Source organism: Cydia strobilella, chromosome 27 (genome assembly GCF_947568885.1).
Source record: "Cydia strobilella chromosome 27, ilCydStro3.1, whole genome shotgun sequence".
Classification (NCBI taxonomy): Eukaryota; Metazoa; Arthropoda; class Insecta; order Lepidoptera; family Tortricidae; genus Cydia; species Cydia strobilella.
The window spans coordinates 3265642-3287887 of NC_086067.1; the positions used below are offsets into that span (position 1 = coordinate 3265642).

Sequence of the window (22246 nt, forward strand, 5' to 3'; positions counted from 1 at the left end):
CGCATTTGAGCATTTTAATTTATTTTTTCACATCACCTATTCGAAAAGAGGAACTTTTCTTCCCTGCTAGGAGGGATCAAAGTGGCACTTTTCTGTTCAAGGATATTTTGTTGCCAGTATGAAATATTGACACAAAGACATATGAAATTAGTATGCATATAATCGATTACAATTTCTGTATAATCGATTACGTGCATACAATTTTTCTAACTTAAATAATATTTTGTTGTAATTGTAAACAATAAATGTAATTAGCGTATTTTAAATTAATTAATAGCATATTTAAATTAAGTAAATTAATTAATTAGCGTAATATTTACAAAGAAACGTAAAAAAACATTAGTTTAATAATTTAATTTTTATTTTGACATTTTAGGTCTCCTTAAACGCAGCCATACTTGTCTATGCAATTTAAAAAGTTAATATTTAAAAAGTTTTGTACAAATATTTCACAAAGCATAATTATGCGGTTTTGTATTGTGTATAAATTTGTAAATACTTAGTTTAAATCAATAGGTAACTTTATAATAATAAATATAAGTGATATCAGTCTTCATAGTGTTCTCCTGAAGATTTGGTTCAAAGGGGTAAGAGCTAATTTGTTACCAGAAAAATCTACAAAAATAATGTAGGTGCTTGATTTTCATTGTATCATTTTAGGTGTTTGCTGCTGTCTTTGAAAATATATTAGGTACATAATTATGAGCTGTAGGTACTTTTAATTTGTCAGTACAGTCACGTCTGAAAATATCGATACGGACAAAGTGCTAGAAGTATGTACCTATACTAAGGTCGTGTATACATATTTTTGGCACTTTGTCCGCATCGATCTTTGCTTAAAATAATAATGTTTTGATACCTAAAATATGTATGTATAATTTCCTCAGGTGATGTGAAAAGCAGTATGTGTCACATGGTAGCAATAGTACATTTCGATGCTAGTGCGGAAAGTATGTCATTACTTCACGAGTACCGAGATATCTGGATCTGGCAAGACTCGGGACGAGTGAAGATTGACATACCCGCACGTGTATCGAACGACGTTTTTTAATACAGTTGCGAAAAAATAAGAAAAACAACAAGTAAGGAATGGAATTCGAAACTTTTATATTATTAATTCTGTGACATCATTGACATTGACATAAGGAAGAGGTGTTTTTCTAGTTTTTATTCGACTAGAATAGATTTTGTTATTATTATTGAACCCACTTCAATGAGTTTTTTTTCAAATGCATGTTCTATAAGACGGAAACAATTGTAAGTATTAAAACACTGTACTATTATTACCTAAATATAGTTATTTACGATTATTTGTGTATCGTATATTTATAAAAACAATATCGAATGTTGCCTTTGGAAACTTAAAATATTCTTGCAGTAAGAAAATACGCCTCTTCTTTGACAGGCGTTCTGTTCCATTCAGACAACTTATTAAGAACGGTTTTTCAACATTAAAAAATAAACGTGTTATAATACTTATAATGATGAAGAGGTAAGTAATAAAATATGAAATATGCATATTTATTGTATTCTTACATTAACAGTAGGTTTTTATGTTGATTACGACGTTTAAAGGAAACTAATATTAACACTCATCATTAAGTAGTCATGAATTGGAACAAGTAAAAATTTTAAAAAATTGGAAAAGTAAAAAGCACTAGTTCGCGAAAACCAACTTTCCGCACGCTAAACAGCCACGAAAAGTAGCACTTTTTGAGCAACTGTATTAAAAAATATTTTCACCTTGGGCGTTAACACTTGAATCCCTCACTACGCTAAGGATTCTATGTTAGAATCCCTCGCTACGCTCAGGATTCTATAAAAAATAAATAAATAAATAAACGTTTATTCAAAGATCTTACTTACAACTAAATACCTATTTTCTTCTGCCAAACCACACAGTGGTTTGTTGGCAGACGAGGCTCCTTTGCGTTTGTGTTAGCTGTTGATATGCAACTTAACTTTATCTTAAACCTAAACTTACCTGCTTAACCCTTTACTGCACGCGCAGCCTTATATGGTTGTTATGTTTTTAGCTATTAAAGTTTACTTTTAACCAAATACTTATTTTATTTTTGACATGAAGTAAGGGGTTAACTTTCCAATCTGAGCGTACAGTTTACAAATGTAATGTATTATAAGGGTTACGTATTGTATTGTATTTGACCCTTTATTTTATTTAATAAAAAGTAACTTAATTTCTTTTTAAATGTTTGTTTTGTCATCCTTGTGGTCTTTAAATCCGACGGCAACTCGTTACAGATCATAGGGATTAAATATTTTTTACATCTTTGGACAAAGTAATTCGTAAACCTAGGTACCAGCAATTTATTACTATCTCTGTTTCTCGTTAACCTTTGGTTGACAATAGGTATTTTAAACTCATCATTACACATTTGTTCCAAAGCTAATAATAATGTGACTTGTTCATGGACTGTTAAAATTTTACATTCTAAGAAGAGTTGTTCATAGGTAGTACTTTTACATTTAAATTTAGTTTTTTCGTCAACCATTAATTTCATGAATCTAATCTGCAATGCCTTTATCTTATCTAGATACGTTTTAAATGTACGGCCGTAGCTTGACAGCCCATACGACAAAAGTGAGTCCACTAGAGCATAGTACACTGCATACATAGTAGCCCTATTTAAAACGAACTTCAGATGGTGGAATTTTGCAAGTACTGCTCTTAGTTTATTGCATAAGCCATTTACATGTGGCTGCCACGAGAACTTATAATCTATAAGCAAGCAAGCAATATTATAGAATCCTTCGCTTCGTTTAGGATTCAATTGTACGCCCTCGCCGTAAATATGTCATTTTGCTCCCTTGTGACACAATCTACTATTTTTTTCGGGATGCGGTAAATGTTTGTTTTCTTCTATAAAACATACTAAAAATGTTAAAACAAATGTATTTTTTTAACTAAAATACTGCGCAAATTTGAATAGAACATCGGAGATTGTATTAATTTACGATCACAATAATTATACAGGACCAGGATAGATTTTGTCTAATTATGCATAAAATTATATGATTTTTTGTTGTGTAGGCTGCATCCATCACTATGCATTTACGGGTTAATTATTTTATGAAAATTTATTAATTATAAGTATTATAAGTATGATTTATTTTGAATATGACGATGTACAATTACTACAAATAAAATATATTAAATTCTATTCTATGTTTACACAGACTAAACACAATCAGCTTCTAGATATAAAGATAAATAAACCGTTTATTAATCGTAACTATACATGCGCAGGAGTATTGTTTGTCCACGCAACAGTAAACTCGATGGTTTCGTAACCGACATTCCACAACATTAAACAAGTGTTTCGATACACGGTGAAGTTATGAACGGACCCATCTTGAATTAGGTACTTTAGAGTTGGCTAGAGCAAAGATAGATAATCCGTAATAGATGGATACAGTCTAAGGAAAAAACGTGCCTCGAAAATCAAGAAAATTTGATTCTCGATCAGAGGGCGCTACTAGCTTTGGCCTACTGTCGTATAGATGGCGTTGACGGTTTCGTTTGTTATTTAACAATTTTAACGCATTGATATGTAAGAACATGGGTCAAAATCATAAAAATAATTAATGCAAATAAAAAAAATCATTTATCCATATTTAAATACATTTTATCGTATTTTTATAAATCTTCATTTATAGTTTTAAAGTGTGTCGACAGATGGCAGTGAATTTACTGGGGTTACAAAATTTACTATGACAGTACCGCTCTAGTATAAGTTACTCTATGGCTAGAGTTAGACAATGCTAAGTTGTTAAATTTTGAAACGGGACTTAATCGCGTATTTAAGTTTTAAGATTTGCCTCCGACGTTTTGAGGACGGCGTTGTCCCCGTGGTCTCGGAGAAGACTGGCTAAAGTTGACATCAACATCTTCTACCCGCGCGAGTTTTTCAAACTACCTGCACTTGGTCTTGTTTATCAGCTTGAACGTTTTGCGCACTAGGGATGTTACTCTGTCGACACACAACACTAGCGAATGTAGCGATTAAGTCCCGTTTTACAATTTAATAATGTGTAGAAATCGTGAAAGTATAAATCAGTGTGAAGCTATGTTGCTAGCGATTTTGATAGCCCTGACAGTTCAAGTGTTACTTTAAACTTCAAACTTTTATGAAATTATGACGTTTAAATAACACTTCCACAATGCACAGGGCTATCAAAATCACTGCCAACTTAGCTTGGTCTAACTATAAGCATTTATGTTTATTATTTTAATGTACTTACCTTTACCTACATATATGAAAAAATGTTTATTGATTGAGCTTGGGCCATAATTCTTTCGTATGTCTGAATGTTCTCCTCTACAGCAGGTTAGATAATTATCTTAAACATTTTTATTGTAGATTCAGTTTCTTGAAAATTTACAAAATGGCGGTGCTACGAGGGTGTCTTGAGGTCTACAGCTCAGCTCAGCTCAATATTAGAACAAAGTTTTTCTAATTTTATTAACCTTTTATTTATGTATGACCTGACTCTTTCTGCTCTGTACAGACCCACCCACGATTTTTGACCACCACTTATGAAAGGTTAGAATAGAACACTATTTATTTATAATTTGTGTTTCAATAGCCTTATGGATTATGGAATTTTGTGGACGACATTACAATTCAATACTTTGCATTGCACACCTCACAAAGTTTACAATAAATGGTTACAATCCCTAATTAAGTATATTTTTAAATGAATATAATATAGGTAATTGTTTATGATCTCGATAATTTAATAAATAATAATAATAATAATCTTTAATAGATAATTTAATCATAAAAAAAACATGTCATAGGTTTGAGGAAATAAAACTATGTTTTCTCGATTATATACGACTGTAGGCCAAAACTAGTAGCGCCCTCTGAACGAGAATCAAATTTTCTTGATTTTCGAGGCACGTTTTTTCCTTAGACTGTATCCATCTATTACGGAGTTATATCTATCTTTGTATGTACTATATCTTGCAGAACAAAATGTTCAAAAATATCTGACAGACATTATTGTTGATGATGATGTATACAGGGTGTTATCAAAATGGGGCTGTTAAGTCAGAAACAAAAATAATTTGCCAATTTACTTAGTCTATTTTGGAGAAGTGAAATATTGCGCATATACCTAATATGTAACTAGTATTTGATTTGACTTAATACACATCGCGTCACGTTCGGTAACGAAGAATTTACGCTTCCGCTACGAGGCTAACCGAAGACGCAACGGAATGTTCATGGAAAACTGGCAAAAGTTATTGATATAGGTATTTAAGAAGTGACAGGCGTTTTCGTCAAAGACAGAACTATTAATTTTTTTTTAATTGTGAGGCTAAATCGGGGTTCTTCTTTACTTAGGGTACCTATCTGGTTATTTGACGCTTTTTAATTTTTTATGCACTTTTTTATTATTCTAGGACCAAGTAAACCAACTTTATAGATGACTAATTCAATTTACTGCAGACTTTAAAATTCCATTAAAATAAGGAAATTTAAAGTTAGACCAAGCGTTGAATAATAAAATGTACTAACTAAAATTAGGCCTAACTTAATTACCATTCTAAAATTATTCATAGTTTACTTAAGTAAAATACCTGTTTACCTTCGCCCAAGCTATATACATTAACTACAAAAACTTTTCGACAGGACTTAGAAAACTAAAAATGAATACTTACACCACTTCCTAAGAAAGGCGCTCGTGAGCTTGGCACACAACTTATCCCGGCCCTGCATGTTGTCACACACTACAACACTAGTACATCACACACACACACGGACTGCGAGGTGCGCACGCGTCGGCGGCGGGACGGCGACTGCGGACCTGCGGGCAAAACGAGATTGGTGTAGTAATGAAATGCAGTTGAAGCAGCTTTTCATTGAAAAGCTCTAGGCCTATTCGAAAAATGTAAATAGGGCCTACCGCGAACCACGTTCGACGTGTTGCCTCTCTGTCGCACTTGTAAATTCGTACGTAAGTGTGACAAGGAGGCAACACGTCGAATGTGGTTCGCGGTAGGCACTATGTTTATTATTGATATGATCCGAATTTGATACGACTGGTTTTTGTGAGTTATTGATGATTTTTATTAAGTTTCGAATAGGCCTCGTTGATTTACACTTAAAGAGAAAAACCAAAGATAGATATAACTCCGTAATAGATAGATACAGTCTAAGGAAAAAACGTGCCTCGAAAATCAAGAAAATTTGATTCTCGTTCAGAGGGCGCTACTAGTTTTGGCCTACTGTCGTATAGATGGCGTTGACGGTTTCGTTTGTTATTTAACAATTTTAACGCATATCAGTGAAAGAACATGGGTCAAAATCATAAAAATAATTAATGCAAATAAAAAAAAAACATTTATCTATATTTAAATACATTTTATCGTATTTTTATAAATCTTCATTTTTAGTTTAAAAGTGTGTCGACAGATGGCAGTGAATTTACTGGGGTTACAAAATTTACTATGACAGTACCGCTCTAGTATAAGTTACTCTATGGAAAAACTAAGATACCGTTTTAATATAACGTCTTGAGAATATTTAATTTTGCAGTTTAGTGCCATAATACTATGTTACATAGTATTATTATATACTATAACGTACTTATATAAATATAGTAAGTGTAACAATATAATGTTTAAGAAAGAAGTTAAAATTAGTTTGTTTCCTAAATAGCAAGTATTATTTCATTGGAAAAAACTGAACCGGTATCGTTTTTCACCTGTATGTTGAAATTTATTCTAAGTATTTGTATTTAAAAAAAATCACCAGATTATTTAATGGAAAATTGTTTCCAGTCCTCAGCCTTACAGTTCGGAACCTTCAGTGGGCGAGTCCGACTCGCACTTGTCCGGTTTTTTTTATTACGACCATTGATGCTAATTTTAGAATATTTTTTTACTAGCTACACAATGTACATGTGAATTTGGAAAACAATCTCTTATGAATTATAAACTTCTTTCATTATTTTCTATAACAATTTGACAAAATAAACAAACATCGTATAGACGTATTATTTTTAAGCTTGGTTAAAAATAAATTCAAACTGCGATTATAATTTGTAAAGCCAATAAATTCATGACAGCAACAAAATTCATCGTTGTTGTTATCTTTTAACACATCTGCAGTTTTTCAGAATGTAATAAAACATATGATTTAGATGGATCATGATTAAAAACTGTCAAATTAAAAATACTGTTTTTTTATTTTATTTTACAGGACCTTTATACTGTTGTACATTAAAAAGACTGTTGTTTTTGCATGCTTCACGATTAGTGGAAGAGATTCCAGTTGTCTTTTATCTTTTTAAGGTTTATGAGTTGGTTGGTTAGGTTGTTTATGAGTTAAAAATAACTTGTGGCAGATAAAATAAAACTATGAAAACGGATTATATCGCGTATATTGAATTTATACTACATCCCGACGTTTATAATCATTTACAGCGTTCGTGGTTAACTATTTTCAAGTAATATACGCGACAAAGCTATACATATAATCCGTTTTCATAGATTTATTTCATGAGTTACTATCGCGGTAACCGAAGACAATATTCTGTAAGACAAATTTCTGATTAGTATTTCAGATATATTTGCATTCTGTGTTTTGTTTGAATTACAAGCGAACATGAGATTAATCGAATTTAAAATGTCGTGAGACATACTAACATGTATTTAGACACTCGCGTCACATGTTTCGGAGAGCCTAGGTTTCCTTTCTCAAGCACTAACAATGCAGCGCGCAGCAGTACGCGAAACACGGCCGTCGTGAACGCAGCTCGTGAGTTAAAACGGTAAAATTAGTATTGTAACATGAAATTGATATTTGGTCTTTGTAAAGAAATAATTTTCAAAAACAGCATAGCTTTTAATACTTGTACTTCCATTCATTATTACTGTTTTGGCAAGTTATCTTTTCTGGTTATATTTTTTCCCTATTTCTTAACATGTCATCATATTAATGTTCCCCACGTTATAAAACCGTATTGAAGTAGGAGTGCAAAATAGTCGTAATATTTTAAGCAGGTGGTTCAACCTTGGCAATTTTCTTAAACGAGTTGTCAAATTTACAAATCAAGTCGTCCTTTCCAGTCTAATTTAATGCAAATAAATTATTAACTTTACTTTACTTTCTATATAGACGGTATAATATTAACTCACTTGAATACGAATATATTATTATATTCGTATCTTATTAAGCTTACCCCATAATACTAGTCTCCAATAGCCTTGGTACAAGTACTCAATGCCATCATATAAACGCTATCCCACCGGTTCTGAAGCAACCACAGACGTCACCGATTTCGCATACGATTATCAAATACCTGCGCGAACGCACCGTCTCCAACAGAAACGAAACGCACTATGGCACGGTTTTGAACAATGTAATTTGGATGTTAATTTTATAAAATTTGAATCTATATATTTATTTCTCGACGATTGTAAATTTATGAGCTCTTCTATGTGTTATTGAAATGTGTTATATTCTTGTTGTACTTTCAACTTTAACATTATTGTAAATTAAGTATAGTTATGTATGTTAACATTATGTACTTAATAATAAACCGAATATGTGACTGTTTGTGTTCTAAATAAACTAAAAAATAAACCTACTTTCATATTTTGTTTCGAAAGAGCGTGTGTGCTTAGTGTTGTTGCTTAAGGAACTATTTTTAAGACGTTTCAAATAGAGTTCAAAATTGTATGACAGTGACATTTTATTAGTAAGTAGCGTTGGGTAACTTGAAAACTTTAAACAATAGGTAGTCCTTTTGATAAATTGTCAAAATCGTAATCGCTTGCAATTTGACTATGTGTTAGCACACGTGAGGTTTTTAGGGTTCCGTACCCAAAGGGTAAAAACAGGACCCTATTACTAAGACTCCTCTGTCCGTCTGTCTGTCTGTCACCAGGCTGTATCTCATGATCCGTGATATCTAGATAGTTGAAATTTTCACAGATGATGTATTTCTGTTGCCGCTATAACAAAAAATACTAAAAAGTACGGAACCCTCGGTGCGCGAGTCCGACTCGCACTTGGCCGGTTTTTAAGTAACTTGATGCATGAACAAGTTAATTCAAGATAACTGAAGCCTTATTTAAGATACTGACGTAAGTTGCGGCTACCGGTAATGAGCAATTAAGCATCAACTATGATTGTATATTATAGATTTAAGAACATGTTAGATATCCGTTCACCGTCATTTTCATCCAACATTACGAGTGTGCCATGTCATCCTGTATGTTATCCATCTGTGTAACACAAAAAGATAATTACCGTTCATCATCAATTTTGACAGAGACATAGATTTACTTTCATTTACTCTTTCTATCTATTTAAACAATAAGTAAATAAATGAATTAACCACTCGGTAAGTAGTTGTTGTTAATTTATTTTATTCAAATTATAATAATATGTAGTGAGTAGACGACTATGGACCTCTTTTTTAAACAGATTGATGTAAAAACAAAGAAAGCAAAAATAGTTACTAAAAATAGTGGAATACACACAAAGTTAGACGAAATAAGGAAATAGTATGTATTTTCATTTCATCTACAGTCTTTCAACGTTTTTGTGGGCGAATAACGTTCAAATTGTGAAAGGAAATGAAAGCATATAAAATTGATTTAAATGCCATGATATTCGAAATAATATTATGATTTGGGAGATCTTATCTTAGGTATTTTTACCTGATTGACAAAGAAGGGAATGTGCCGAATGTCGTGTTTTATTGTATGTGTGTTTGTAAGTACACCCAGCAGCCCAAACAGTGTTGGATTAGGACTTGTAACGTAATCGTTTCAAATATGTATATTTTTTAAAATTATAACTAGTTTATTTAAATGTACATGTCGTTTTTCCCCACATTATAACGCCATAACACAGTAAGGATGTAAAATAGCCATAATACTTTAATCAAAGTGAGCAAATACTACCCTTCTGTCTAAATCCTAATCCTTGTTTCTGCGATTTTATTGTAGATTTTAAGATTTTAAATTAAGTACATATTTATCCGAAAATACTTGGTTTACCGACTAGTTTTGTTAAGTCTTCCATCAGTACATGTCCACGCTAACGATCAGTTCGACCTCCTTGACGTGAGTAAACTAACTAAAACTAATCGATCCTATTTTCTACTCATCATTACCAAGGTCGTACAGACGTCACCAGTGGTCGAATGTGAAAACATTTGGAACTGGTTGCTTGACCTTGACTTGAAGAATAGGTGCTAGTGTTAGTATTAACAAAAATTATAAACTGCAAGGTTAGCTATATTAAATATATTAAAAACGGGTCACTCACGTGTTTTAAGTCGAAAACGCTCGACATGTTTCACTCCGTACCGAGGAAAATCAAGTCAATAATGCCGTAAACGAGGGTAGTTTCTCGGCCCCCTGCCGCCACCGGCGCCCGCGCCGAGTCATCGGGCGCGGAGGGCTGCGGCCCGCAGTCTGCGCCGGTCCGTCACCGTCGACGCAAGCTCCTGATGACGCTCCTCGGTACGGAGTGAAACATGTCGAGCGTTTTCTTTAAGTCGAAAGTGAGTGACCCGTTTTTAATATATTTAATATGTCTATGTCTCACGGAAGTTTTGTTGTAAGGTTAGCTGTAGAAAACATCAGGTTGTTAACAATCTTAATGTGTCTTTTCATTAAAAAACACTTTTGAAAAATAAGTCACGGCAAATATGCAACAATTCTAATGTCGTTTTCTTTCTCTAAGAACAAATTAAATTATTTTCTATGAAAATATATTAATTTGTGTTTTTTCAAGTAGACACACTACTATTTAAACTATAAAATGAAATATATGTCATATACCAAAGATAGATATAACTCCGTAATAGATGGATACAGTAAAAAACGTGCCTCGAAAATCAAGAACATTTGATTCTCGATCAGAGGGCGCTACTAGCTTTGGCCTACTGTCGTATAGATGGCGTTGACGGTTTCGTTTGTTATTTAACAATTTTAACGCATATCAGTGAAAGAACATGGGTCAAAATCATAAAAATAATTAATGCAAATAAAAAAAATCATTTATCCATATTTAAATACATTTTATCGTATTTTTATAAATCTTCATTTTTAGTTTTAAAGTGTGTCGATAGATGACAGTGAATTTACTGTGGTTACAAAATCTACTATGACAGTACCGCTCTATCTTATTATATCCTCTTTGCATATACTAAGGAAAAAATGGATGGAGGCTTTGGTCATTTTTTGTTTCGTATATGTCATTTATTTCAGTTCTTTTGCTTTCATAAGTAATAGTTACCGATTTTTAAAAAGCGTTGTGTTCAATAAAAAGATACGTCAAGATTGTTTATTACCTTTTTTCTAATGCTAAAAAAAAAACGAGGAAAAAAAATAAGATAAGAACATAGTCAGTTGGGGTAGGCACATTGGATGTCGAGTTGCGGAAAATGCCCAGCAAAACTGGGGTAGGTAAATGCCCCCATGGAGACAATGCACTAAATCTAGTTTATAGGTATTATGGCGAATGAGTTAGAGAAGCGATTAACTTTCCAGTGATAGGGAACTAGACATTAATTTGGTCAGGAACCACCAACTGTTCGCTTACTCTGTTTATAAGTCCGAGGAACACTTCAGATGTTTTCAGGGACTACCAATACCACAAGTCGGCCTTGACTAAGAACAACTGGGTTAGCTCCAAAGCCCGCGCCGCGATTCGCGCACGAGTGTGGAGGGGGCACATCATAACCGCACTTTTCTCATTTCTTATATTAATTAGAATAGAAATAATTTATTTGTTAGCACACACAAATAGAAAATACACAATTATATTATATATATTATTATATATGGACATAGCTTGTTACTAGCTGAAACATAGAACCATTAAATCCTTATTATTAATTATTATAAAAATTTAACGATCCAGTATAAAAATTCAATTTTTTGCATAAAAAAACCAAGAATATGATCTCACAGTGTGGTCATTTTTGCCATATAATATTTAAGTTTGCCCTATAGTAAATGGTTCAATAAAGTGTTACGTATCAGATCATTTTCCATTTTTTAATACCGATCATGGTGCAAGTGGGAAAATATTAAAATGCCTCCCCCCACTCATTATAAATATGACAGATCTTTGAAGTTTACTTTAAAGAAAAATTTACACAAAAAACGCACACAAAAGTGCGTACTTAACAGATTTAATGATTATTCAAATAGTTAATGATAATGATAACTGTCGGCTTTGACAAGGTCGGTTTAAGCAATAACATTTAATGGTCCTTAGGCCAGCCAAGAATTAGACCAGAACCCATCACTGCGGTCGGCAACCATTATTGTGAGGCAACCTGGCCATTTTGAATAACCAATCAAGGATTTAGATATTTTAAATTACATTACCTAACACTTTCAGATTTAGGTTTTCAGAATCGTTTCTAAAGAAAGCGAGACCATTACACATAATAAGCATTTTTTTAAACTTGTATACTACGCCGCACACGAATTAATAATCTCGACGCCGCAAGCTGCATAGTTCAGTTGCCGATTTTGTTAAGGAAATTAAGCGCAAAGCGGGGAATATGACACAAAGTAAAGGTGTTCTATATGTATAGCTTAGTTAACGAATTTGTCATGTATTTGGCTTTATAAACGTCTGCAAAGGGTGACCATAATTATAGGTAGTCTCGTAGCAAAAATTTCGTTTTCAACTTGATTTTAAATTACCTAGCTTAAATTATTTTGTTAGTGTTATTAAGGTTGGCTCAAAAGTACGTTGACTACATTTTTTACTGCAGCTTATTTATTTACTAAAATTTATTGCACAGTAAAAATTGTACAAAAGGCGAACTTAATAATAATAAATAAAATAAAAATAATTTCTTTTCAGACAGTTACAGTCCATAGTTGTTAGTAATTAACTTACAGGCTATGTTATGTTACAGAACAGTACCTACACTAAATTACACACATGAAATTACATACTAATAAATTACAAATTATTGTGGCCGATCTATCGAACTGCATGTTTCTGAACATGCAATTCGATATATCGTCCCAAAACAACTGAATCTAACTTGTTGGCTATCATTTTCAGGATCCCGTTGGAGCTCCCACGTATACGGTGTACCACTGATGCTATATTTTTCCGCATAATGGCATAAAAATCATCTACGTGCGCGTCCGCAAACATGCCAGAGGCACTACAGTATCGCGGGAGCCTCACCAGGGCCCTGGAAATGTTGTTATACTGGACCCTGTGTTAATGCCAGAAGGCATTCTCTACCAGATAACCCTCTAACTATAACAAACGCTTATTGTTGATAATTTTAACAAACGTTTGTATTTCTGTATCCTGGCTAAATAAGAACATTTTGAAGACAATACGTTTTGTTTTAGTTAAATGTTTTTAGCTTTAATTTTTAATGACATAGGTATTTTAAAAGACTTGTAAGTAAGTTTGGCCAATCTGTAACCAAATTTTTTTGTTTATGAAAACTTTTTTACCAGTGCAGTAGCAGTGTTGTGCGAAATCCATTAGTAATAAAGAATGCTAGATGTCACAACGTTGGCAAGAAACGCACTAATCACTGTTTAGTTGCGACATGGAAGCGAGAAAGCGTCCAATGAATCAATGTAGGTACAATCAGAGGCCGAAGGAGATGACAAATCTATTCATTCTAAGGAGATGGAAAATATAGTCAGATTCCGATTTAAACTGTCGTGAGACATACTAACATTAAACTAATTTATTCTGTTAGTGCTTGATAAAGGACACCTAGGCTCTCCAAAACATCTCGCGTGAGTGACTAAAAACACGTGATTAAACCGCAAAATTAGTTTTTTATTCCGATTTATTTCTATATCCCGTTTTTTTAAGATTAAAATTTTTCTAACCTCAAAAGTAGTGGTAATTAACTGCTAAGGTTCCTATGATATCTAATATTGCGTTACAATTATTATAATATCTAACTAAACTACACTATAATTCAATGCAGTTACTCAGATTTAATATTAGAGGAAAAAAGTTATTACTAATTTTGAGGTTATAAAATTTCTAATCTGAAAAAATTTGTGCCCCAAATGCACCAACTGTCCTATCAATTTCATATCGGGGATAGGAAAACCACAGGAAAACTAAGTTTCACCTTTTCGACGCCGTGTCAAACACAATAACAGTTATCCAGACGCCATGTGACCAAAGTGTCAAAACTGAAATTGAACTTTATGCATATGCATGTAGTGTAGGTCTATATTGCTCTGTGGTCTATGGCAGATTAATCGGCATTGAACCTACGGTGCGTATATATCGGTCATTGGCGTCGAAAAGGTTTATCCCTAGAATTCGCGCGATCACCAGTTTTTGTTAAACGCGACTGTTGACCATACCCAGTGGAAAAATTGGACGTGTAAATATGAAATGGTATTTCTGCCTCTTTCTCTAAAATCACCGAGCGACGAAGCTGACAGTTATTATAAAAGAAATAATATAGATAGGTCGTAAAGGTAGTCTACTGTAATATATTTAAAGTATACATTTTAACTCTTAAGCCTTTGAAACAAGGCTCAAATTGCCATGCACTTTTTTCTTACTAGTTATCTACAAGGTATTAGATGCAAACTGGTTGTATCACAGTTCATCGACTTGTCTATTTGTTTAACGCGTTAGTTTCTTCAAGAATACAGGTACCTACACTACCTACCAATATGACGCCATATTTAAGGTACTTACAGTTCATTGAACAACCTGAAACAGTTTAATTCATGAATTTATCATAAAAAAACTAGTCCCAAACGCGACTTTATGTACAAGTCGGTAAAAACTTTCTTCACAGTGTTCACTGGGGGCTAACGCGCAATTGCACCTATTTAACCTAGTTTTTAGGGTTCCGTACCCAAAGGGTAAAAACGGGACCCTATTATTACTAAGACTCCGCTGTCCGTCTGTCCGTCTGTCTGTCTGTCTGTCACCAGGCTGTATCTCATGAACCGTGATAGCTAGACAGTTGAAATTTTCACAGATGATGTATTTCTGTTGCCGCTATAACAACAAATACTAAAAACAGAATAATATAAATATTTAAATGGGGCTCCCATACAACAAACGTGATTTTTTTGCTGTTTCTTTCTGTAATGGTACGGAACCCTTCGTGCGCGTGTCCGACTCGCACTTGGCCGGTTTTTTTGGGTTCCGTACCCAAAGGGTAAAAACGAGACCCTATTACTAAGACTCCGCTCTCCGTCTGTCCGTCTGTCACCAGGCTGTATCTCATGAACCGTGATAGCTAGACAGCTGAAATTTTCACAGATGATGTATTTCTGTTGCCGCTATAACAACATATACTAAAAACAGAATAAAATAGAGATTTAAGTGGGGCTCCCATACAACAAACGTGATTTTTGACCGAAGTTAAGCAACGTCGGGCGGGGTCAGTACTTAGATGGGTGACCGTTTTTATAGATAATGGTACGGAACCCTTCGTGTGCGAGTCCGACTCGCACTTGGCCGGTTTTTTTTATATTGAAAACCAAACCTTAAAAGTTCATGCTGACTTGATAGATAGATATTGTAACTGCATAGGTACCAGAGCAGTATAGTTTTGTATAAAACAGCTAGCGATATTTGAAACAGAAGTATATTTATTATTATTCACAACGACGGGACTTCTCCGAGACCACGGGGACAACGCCGTCCTCGAAATGTCGGAGTTAAATTTAAAACTTATTTTACGCGATTAAGTCCCGTCGTTGTGAATAATAATGAGTAAAATTCGTGAAAGTTTAAATTAGAAGTATATTTGCAGAGTAGGGAATTCGAGATTTTCCCGAGGAGCTACATACAGTATGGGGTTCTTCAAAAAAGGAGTTTACAGGTTTTTGATGGGTCGGAAGCGCGCATGTATGTGACATCTAGCAGGTCTGTTGCTGCAGGCGTCCATAAGCTACGGTGACTGCTTACCATCAGGCTGGCCTTATGCTTGTTTGCCACCGACGTGTTATTAAAAAAATCGAGATAAAATGTAAAAATCGGCGCGGTGGCCAAATCTTTCATCGCAAGTGTCGCGTAGCGCGCCATATTATTTATATGTATTTTGTTTCTATATAATTTCCTGACTTTAAGCCCACTCTTTAAAGTTGCGAAAAGTATACCTATGCTTTATGGGCCCAGCAGTAGGCCGTATAAAGGCCGGTGACGATGATTATCGCAAAATCTTCTAAGAACAACTTTTAAAGTACGAGTAGAAATAGTAGAATGTGAGTAGAATGCTGCTTTTAGCCTTCATATTTACTCCTAAGACGCCGTATCTGGTTTTTAAGTTGCAAATCTTAAATTATTGAACTCGCTTTGAATGTTGACCAGCCAGTTCTCATAACTATGCCAACGGAAAATAGGCTTAAATACATGAAGTTATAAAAGCATTTACGTCGTTTTTGCTTTGTCGTGCGCTTGCGCTGATTTTAAAGCAAGGTAACCTGGGATGTTATTGCAATCACTTGTCCGAGACGAGTCGCAATCACAAGCGCCAGCGAACAAGTAAGTATACTATAGTGGATTAGCGTCGATGCTACTCAAATCCCACCAGCATGCCTAATTTTCTATGGCTCATGAAGAAATGGAAAGCTAAATTAGCTTTGGATTTGCTCCCAATCAAAGATAGATATAACTCCGTAATAGATGGATACAGTCTAAGGAAAAAACGTGCCTCGAAAATCACGAAAATTTGATTCTCGATCAGATGGCGCCACTAGTTTTGGCCTACACTCGTATAGAGGGCGTTGACTGTTTCGTTTGTTATTTATAATTTTAACGCATACCAATGAAAGAACATGGGTCAAAATCATATAAAAATAATTAATGCAAATAAAAAAATCATTTATCCATATTTAAATACATTTTATCGTATTTTTATGAATATTTATTTTTAGTTTTAAAGTGTGTCGACAGATGGCAGTGAATTTACTGGGGTTACAAAATTTACTATGACAGTACCGCTCTAGTATAAGTTACTCTATGCTCCCAATGGTCTAGACGCGCCGCCACTACTACTCTGCATAAATAATATAAAGATAGTTTATTTTTCAAGTAGGCATATTACAGTGCGCTCATAAACGTCAAATAAAGCATACCGCTACCATTCGAAGGCAAAAATATCGATCCAGACAAATGGCTCAAAAATATGTGAACACGACTTTATTGTCTAAGATGTAAGAGCGTACACATATTTTTGAAACTTTGGGAATGTATATATATTTACAATTATACACCCTTGACTGTACACTGTACAAAAATTTTGTAGGTGGGCATTTTCACTTAAAAGTGTATCATTTACTTGTTTTGAAAATCCATCAAGTTTTGGGTTATTTCTACTCAGAATCACGAGGACTATCGATCGATCGATTTAAAAAAAATGTCCCCAAAAAATTTCAGTTTTGTAACGCATTTTCACATACATTTTGTAAGGACCGTTACAAAACTGACACCCAAAATTTGTATGAAAAACTGGGGACCTTTTTTTGTCTCATTCAATAGTACTCGTGATTCTGAGTGTAAGAGTTCTCTTGTAACCCAAGAGTTGATAGTTTTTCGAAAAAAAGTAAATGGTACCATTTTTTCTGAAAACCCCCAGGTGCGAAAAACTACCTCATGGTATCCTAGCCTAGTACTGCTAGTACCTACGGCTATGCTACATGGTATACCTAATATCTACGTTACGCCTCGAAAAACACGAGAACTGGGTCAGTCCGAATAATAGATTTTTAAAATAAAGGTATTTTTAACCGATTTTTTAAATTCAACCCTGTATGAAAATGGAGTTAAAAAAACCGACCGAAAGCAGATTTTTTGGTCGGTTTGCTATAGTAACGGCCGAAAGCTGCCGAAATCGAAACCGAAACTTCGGTCGGACACTTGTTAAAAGTTTTTAAAGACTTACTTTAGGTACACTGGCGACATCGACAGAATGAAAACGCCTCGCTTGCGCCCGCGCAAGACATGGCCTGGATCACAGTTACCTAGTTACGCAACTGTTGCGTTTTGCATGCGCGATTTTGGCTAATTGTGGAATTATGGTCAGTTATAAAACTTCATGTATGTATGTATGTATGTATAAACTCTTTACCACTAGGCATAGGTTCTGAGATTCAGAGAAAGCGAACGTTAAGTCATTTTGTAAGTGGGACCAGTAGATGTGCACAATAGCTGTCGATTTGCGGAAAATGTCCAGTAAATCTGTAATCTTAGTATACAACGACGAGTGACGGACATTTTGGGAGTAAGAGCGTTTTCATTGTCCCATCCGATATCGGATGTATTAGGACCGCGCCCGGGCGCCGTCTTTAGCGGTCACGCACACTCGGCACACTACAAGTCTACAACAAGCATTATGCCTACACATACGTACACATCCAATTTAAATATTATATACCTTCTACTTCTTAAAATTTGTAGGATGAAAGTCGTAGAAAATGTAATGTCTACAGAGAAGGCCGATTTTCCCAAACGTTTTCGACCCGAACCGGACTATATACGATAAATATATAACAAACAAATCAGAATTGACTTGAGCATGTATTCTGCTTCGTTAGTCGAAAGCGCCACATAAAACATATTTAAAACGTGTTATAAATATCTAATACGTTTGCTTAAGAAGCTTATTTCAATGTGTTTAAATTTTACCTCTGCATTCGAAAGATGTATATATTTGCAATTAAAAGGCGGATGTGACGTTATGAAATTGCGCGATCAAGGTGCGCGTGCGATGCGGTCCAACGGGCGCGTTCCCAATACTAGCGCCATTGGTCTAGTTTGATATAAAGTTCCGTCAGTGCGACTATGATTAGACTAGTCTAATCCCCTTATTAATAAAATTTAAAGTCTGTTATATTTTTCTAACAACAGCAAATAAACAAATATCAATTGACAGATAGCGGCAAATGCTTATCAACTCGGCTTCTGTCATTAGACATACGTTTATGAAAATTAAAATTAAAACTAAGTATAAGTTTAAAATAAGTAGTTTAAGATCCAATACTGCCCTACCCTTCCTAGCAGGGTATCATGTACCTACTTGACCAACTGAGACCAACATGTAAGACCAGAATGTACAAATGAACATGATTACAGTGGAATAAATGATATGATATGATAAAATTATGAATATCGCCATAAGCCACGGAACTGACAAAACGTGCAATATTTTTAATTTTGTTGAGTATGTATGTTTATTTTAAGTACTTATGTGAAACCTAAACGTGGGACAGATTTAAACATGTGATATGATGTATATAATATTCCTCAGTGTGGTGAGTTACATGGGAATTTATTTGAATAGGTTTTAGTTTTAATTATTTTGACTAGTTACAAATTCAATTCAATTCAATTTATCTGAATCTATCTTTTATTTGAATCTTCTAAAATGATTTTTACGCCAAGGACCCTAATCTATTAAACAAAAGCAATTGTTTCTTTTGTCCAAGCGCGTGGCCATTGTGTCTGAGCGCGTGGCTATGGTGTCTGAACGCGTGGCCTTTGTGTCTCTGCGCGTGGCACGCGCTCAGACATAATGGTCACGCGCTTACAGAAAAGAAACAATGGCTTTTAATTAATTATACACAAGACCGACACTTCGGTGATTGACACTTGTACTTTTTAAGAGACCCGTTGCACCAATAATCGACAGCTGTGAGATCAATGAGTTCTTTCAAGTGTCACCGAATGGTGATAGAAAATTCGATGTTTATTACAATTTATTGCTATATCAACAAATTAATTTTATTCTCTCTTTTACCACGTTAAATTACTGGTTTCTTGTCCTAAATGTCCTATGAAAAACATTATAGAACCTTCAGAAAACGCAGGTTAGAATTTTCAATATTACCATATAAAAAGTGCCCCGGATTTATCCGTCCTATTACGTCACGTTTTAGCAAGAAACCTTATTCTATGACGTACCTAGTGGAAAATAAAATTACCATACAAAACTTCTAACATTTTTCATTACGATCGAGAATGTTGCTGATTTTAAGGACCAAAAAAAATTTAGATGCGCAAAACAAATTTTCGTGATTTTTCTAAAGACTTCTTTTAACTTTACGAACTAAAAATCGAGAGTCGCAGGCATTATGCTAGTGGCACTCGACACTTATTTGCTTAGATACTAATGAGTTATTGCACATATCCCGCCACGGCATTGTATGCAAATCAGTTAAATGATATGTGACCTGGAGGTGTAGACCAATTATATAATGTTAATAACCTAACATAACAGACTTGCCTACAACCTAGTCGGCCGGCATTTTATACAGTATAAAAATTTAATTTCCGTACCATTTCGTGCCTTTGTCACACTGACAATCAGTATGAGTCGCCATCGACCTCATACTATTGTCACTGCGACAAGGTACGAAATGGTGCTTAAATTAAAATTATTAACCGTACAGTAGAACCTCGATTATACCAAAGATAGATATGATTATACGAACCCTCAATTATCCAAACTCTGAAGCCATTCGTCAAGGAAAAATGGACGTACAGTCGAAGGCAAAAATATCGATCCAGACATATGGCCAAAAAGAGCGTACCTACACATATTTTTGAAACTTTGGGAATGTATATATATTTATGCCCTTGCACTGTACATGGTGTTTTTAGTCACCTGCAATAATTTGCGGGGATCATACTGAGCAACTTTTACTACGGGACCAATACCGAAATCGCAAAAAAAAAAATTGACACCCATATAAAATATCAACATCAGACCAGCCAAATTAAAACAACCAATTTTTTTCGCGATTTCAGGGTTGGCCTCATAGTAAAGGTTGCTCAGTAAAAGGTGACTAAAAACACCCGTATGTCGTAATAAGCGCTGAACGGGTTTATAATTAAGAATATTAAGATTTCGCATATACATAAGCTTTTCCATTCAAATCGTCATTAACAGATCTGCTCGCGATAGACCACTCAGTATAACCTTTATTTCGGCAGACAATACTGTGAACGGTTGCTTAATGCTTTTGTACAAGTTATTTTGCGGTTCCCACGACTCCAGTAATGTATGTGAAGTTTCAATGTAAGTACAGCAAGTTATAAGTTAGCTACTTAACTGTACTGTAAAGGAATATGCAAATCCATCGGACTAAAATAACTATAGAAGTGTTTTCCAAAAAAAAATACATTTCATTCATGTCTTCAAAATATCAACTTCTTGGGGTCATTTGAATCGTTATAATATTTTATAATTATATCCGCAGTAGAACTAGGGTCACCGACATAGCTCGCAGAATTGCAAACCTTAAGTGGCAGTGGGCGGGGCACATTGCTCGCAGAACTGATGGCCGGTGGGGCCGGAAGGTTCTGGAGTGGCGTGCGCGTACCGGAAGACGAACTGCCGGTAGGCCTCCAACGAGATGGAGCGACGACCTGGTGAAGGTAGCGGGAATTCGGTGGTTGCGAGCGGCACAGGATCGGTCGGAGTGGCGAGCCTTGGGGGAGGCCTATGTCCAGCAGTGGACGTCTATCGGCTGACATAATGATGATGATGATGATGAATATTTTATTCAAATATAATCCGTTTTCATAAGTACATATAAAACTTAAAAAACTAAAAATAAAAATAAATAAAACTAATCTTAAAATAAATACCCAAAACAAACATTTGTACATTTGTAATTTTTTCATGTAAACAACAAATTCACGTCTTATACATGAAAAAATGTTTTCCAAAATTACGTATGAAAAAATATTTTTCAAGTGCGTGACGTTCATACAAATAAATAAATAATTCATACAAAAATGTGACGATCTGGAAAGGAAATCTTGGGACACATTATTTCATATATGAAGCGTGATGAAATGATTCTGAATAAAATGAGCCCCCGAAATCAATATTTTGAAGATATGAATGAAATGTACATTTTTTTGGAAAACGTTCAGTTAGTTTGAGTAGAGCTCAAAAATTACTCCACGGGAATTGTGCCGCGAACGACTCAAACTACTCAGTGTACAAACAGAAACACTTAACTGTCCATAGGTGAACCTTATGCCTTTTGTTATAAGGTCCACCGTTGACCAGTTAACAGTGTGAGCGATGGTACAGCGCGCATATTGACAACATTCAATATGTAATGCCGCGCAAGAGGTTTGACATATAGAATTTTATTTTAGCCAAGCTAAACTTTTTTTAATTGCGGGAATATATGTATCGGGTAAGATTGAAAGCTGTGGGTGAGGTATATTTATGAAGAAGGGATAATTCAAAATCG

General features: G+C 34.5%; 1 protein-coding gene across 1 annotated transcript in view; it reads right to left on the minus strand.

Annotated features, from left to right (window-relative positions):
- The window catches only part of LOC134753517 (scavenger receptor class B member 1), a 110988-nt gene that overhangs the window by 63587 nt on the left and 25155 nt on the right, over positions 1-22246 (minus strand). The window contains exon 2 of the mRNA XM_063689414.1: positions 5690-5835. Within this exon, the coding sequence (XP_063545484.1) occupies positions 5690-5747 (58 nt within the window). The 5' untranslated portion in view covers positions 5748-5835. The remainder of the gene's footprint in view (positions 1-5689; positions 5836-22246) is intronic.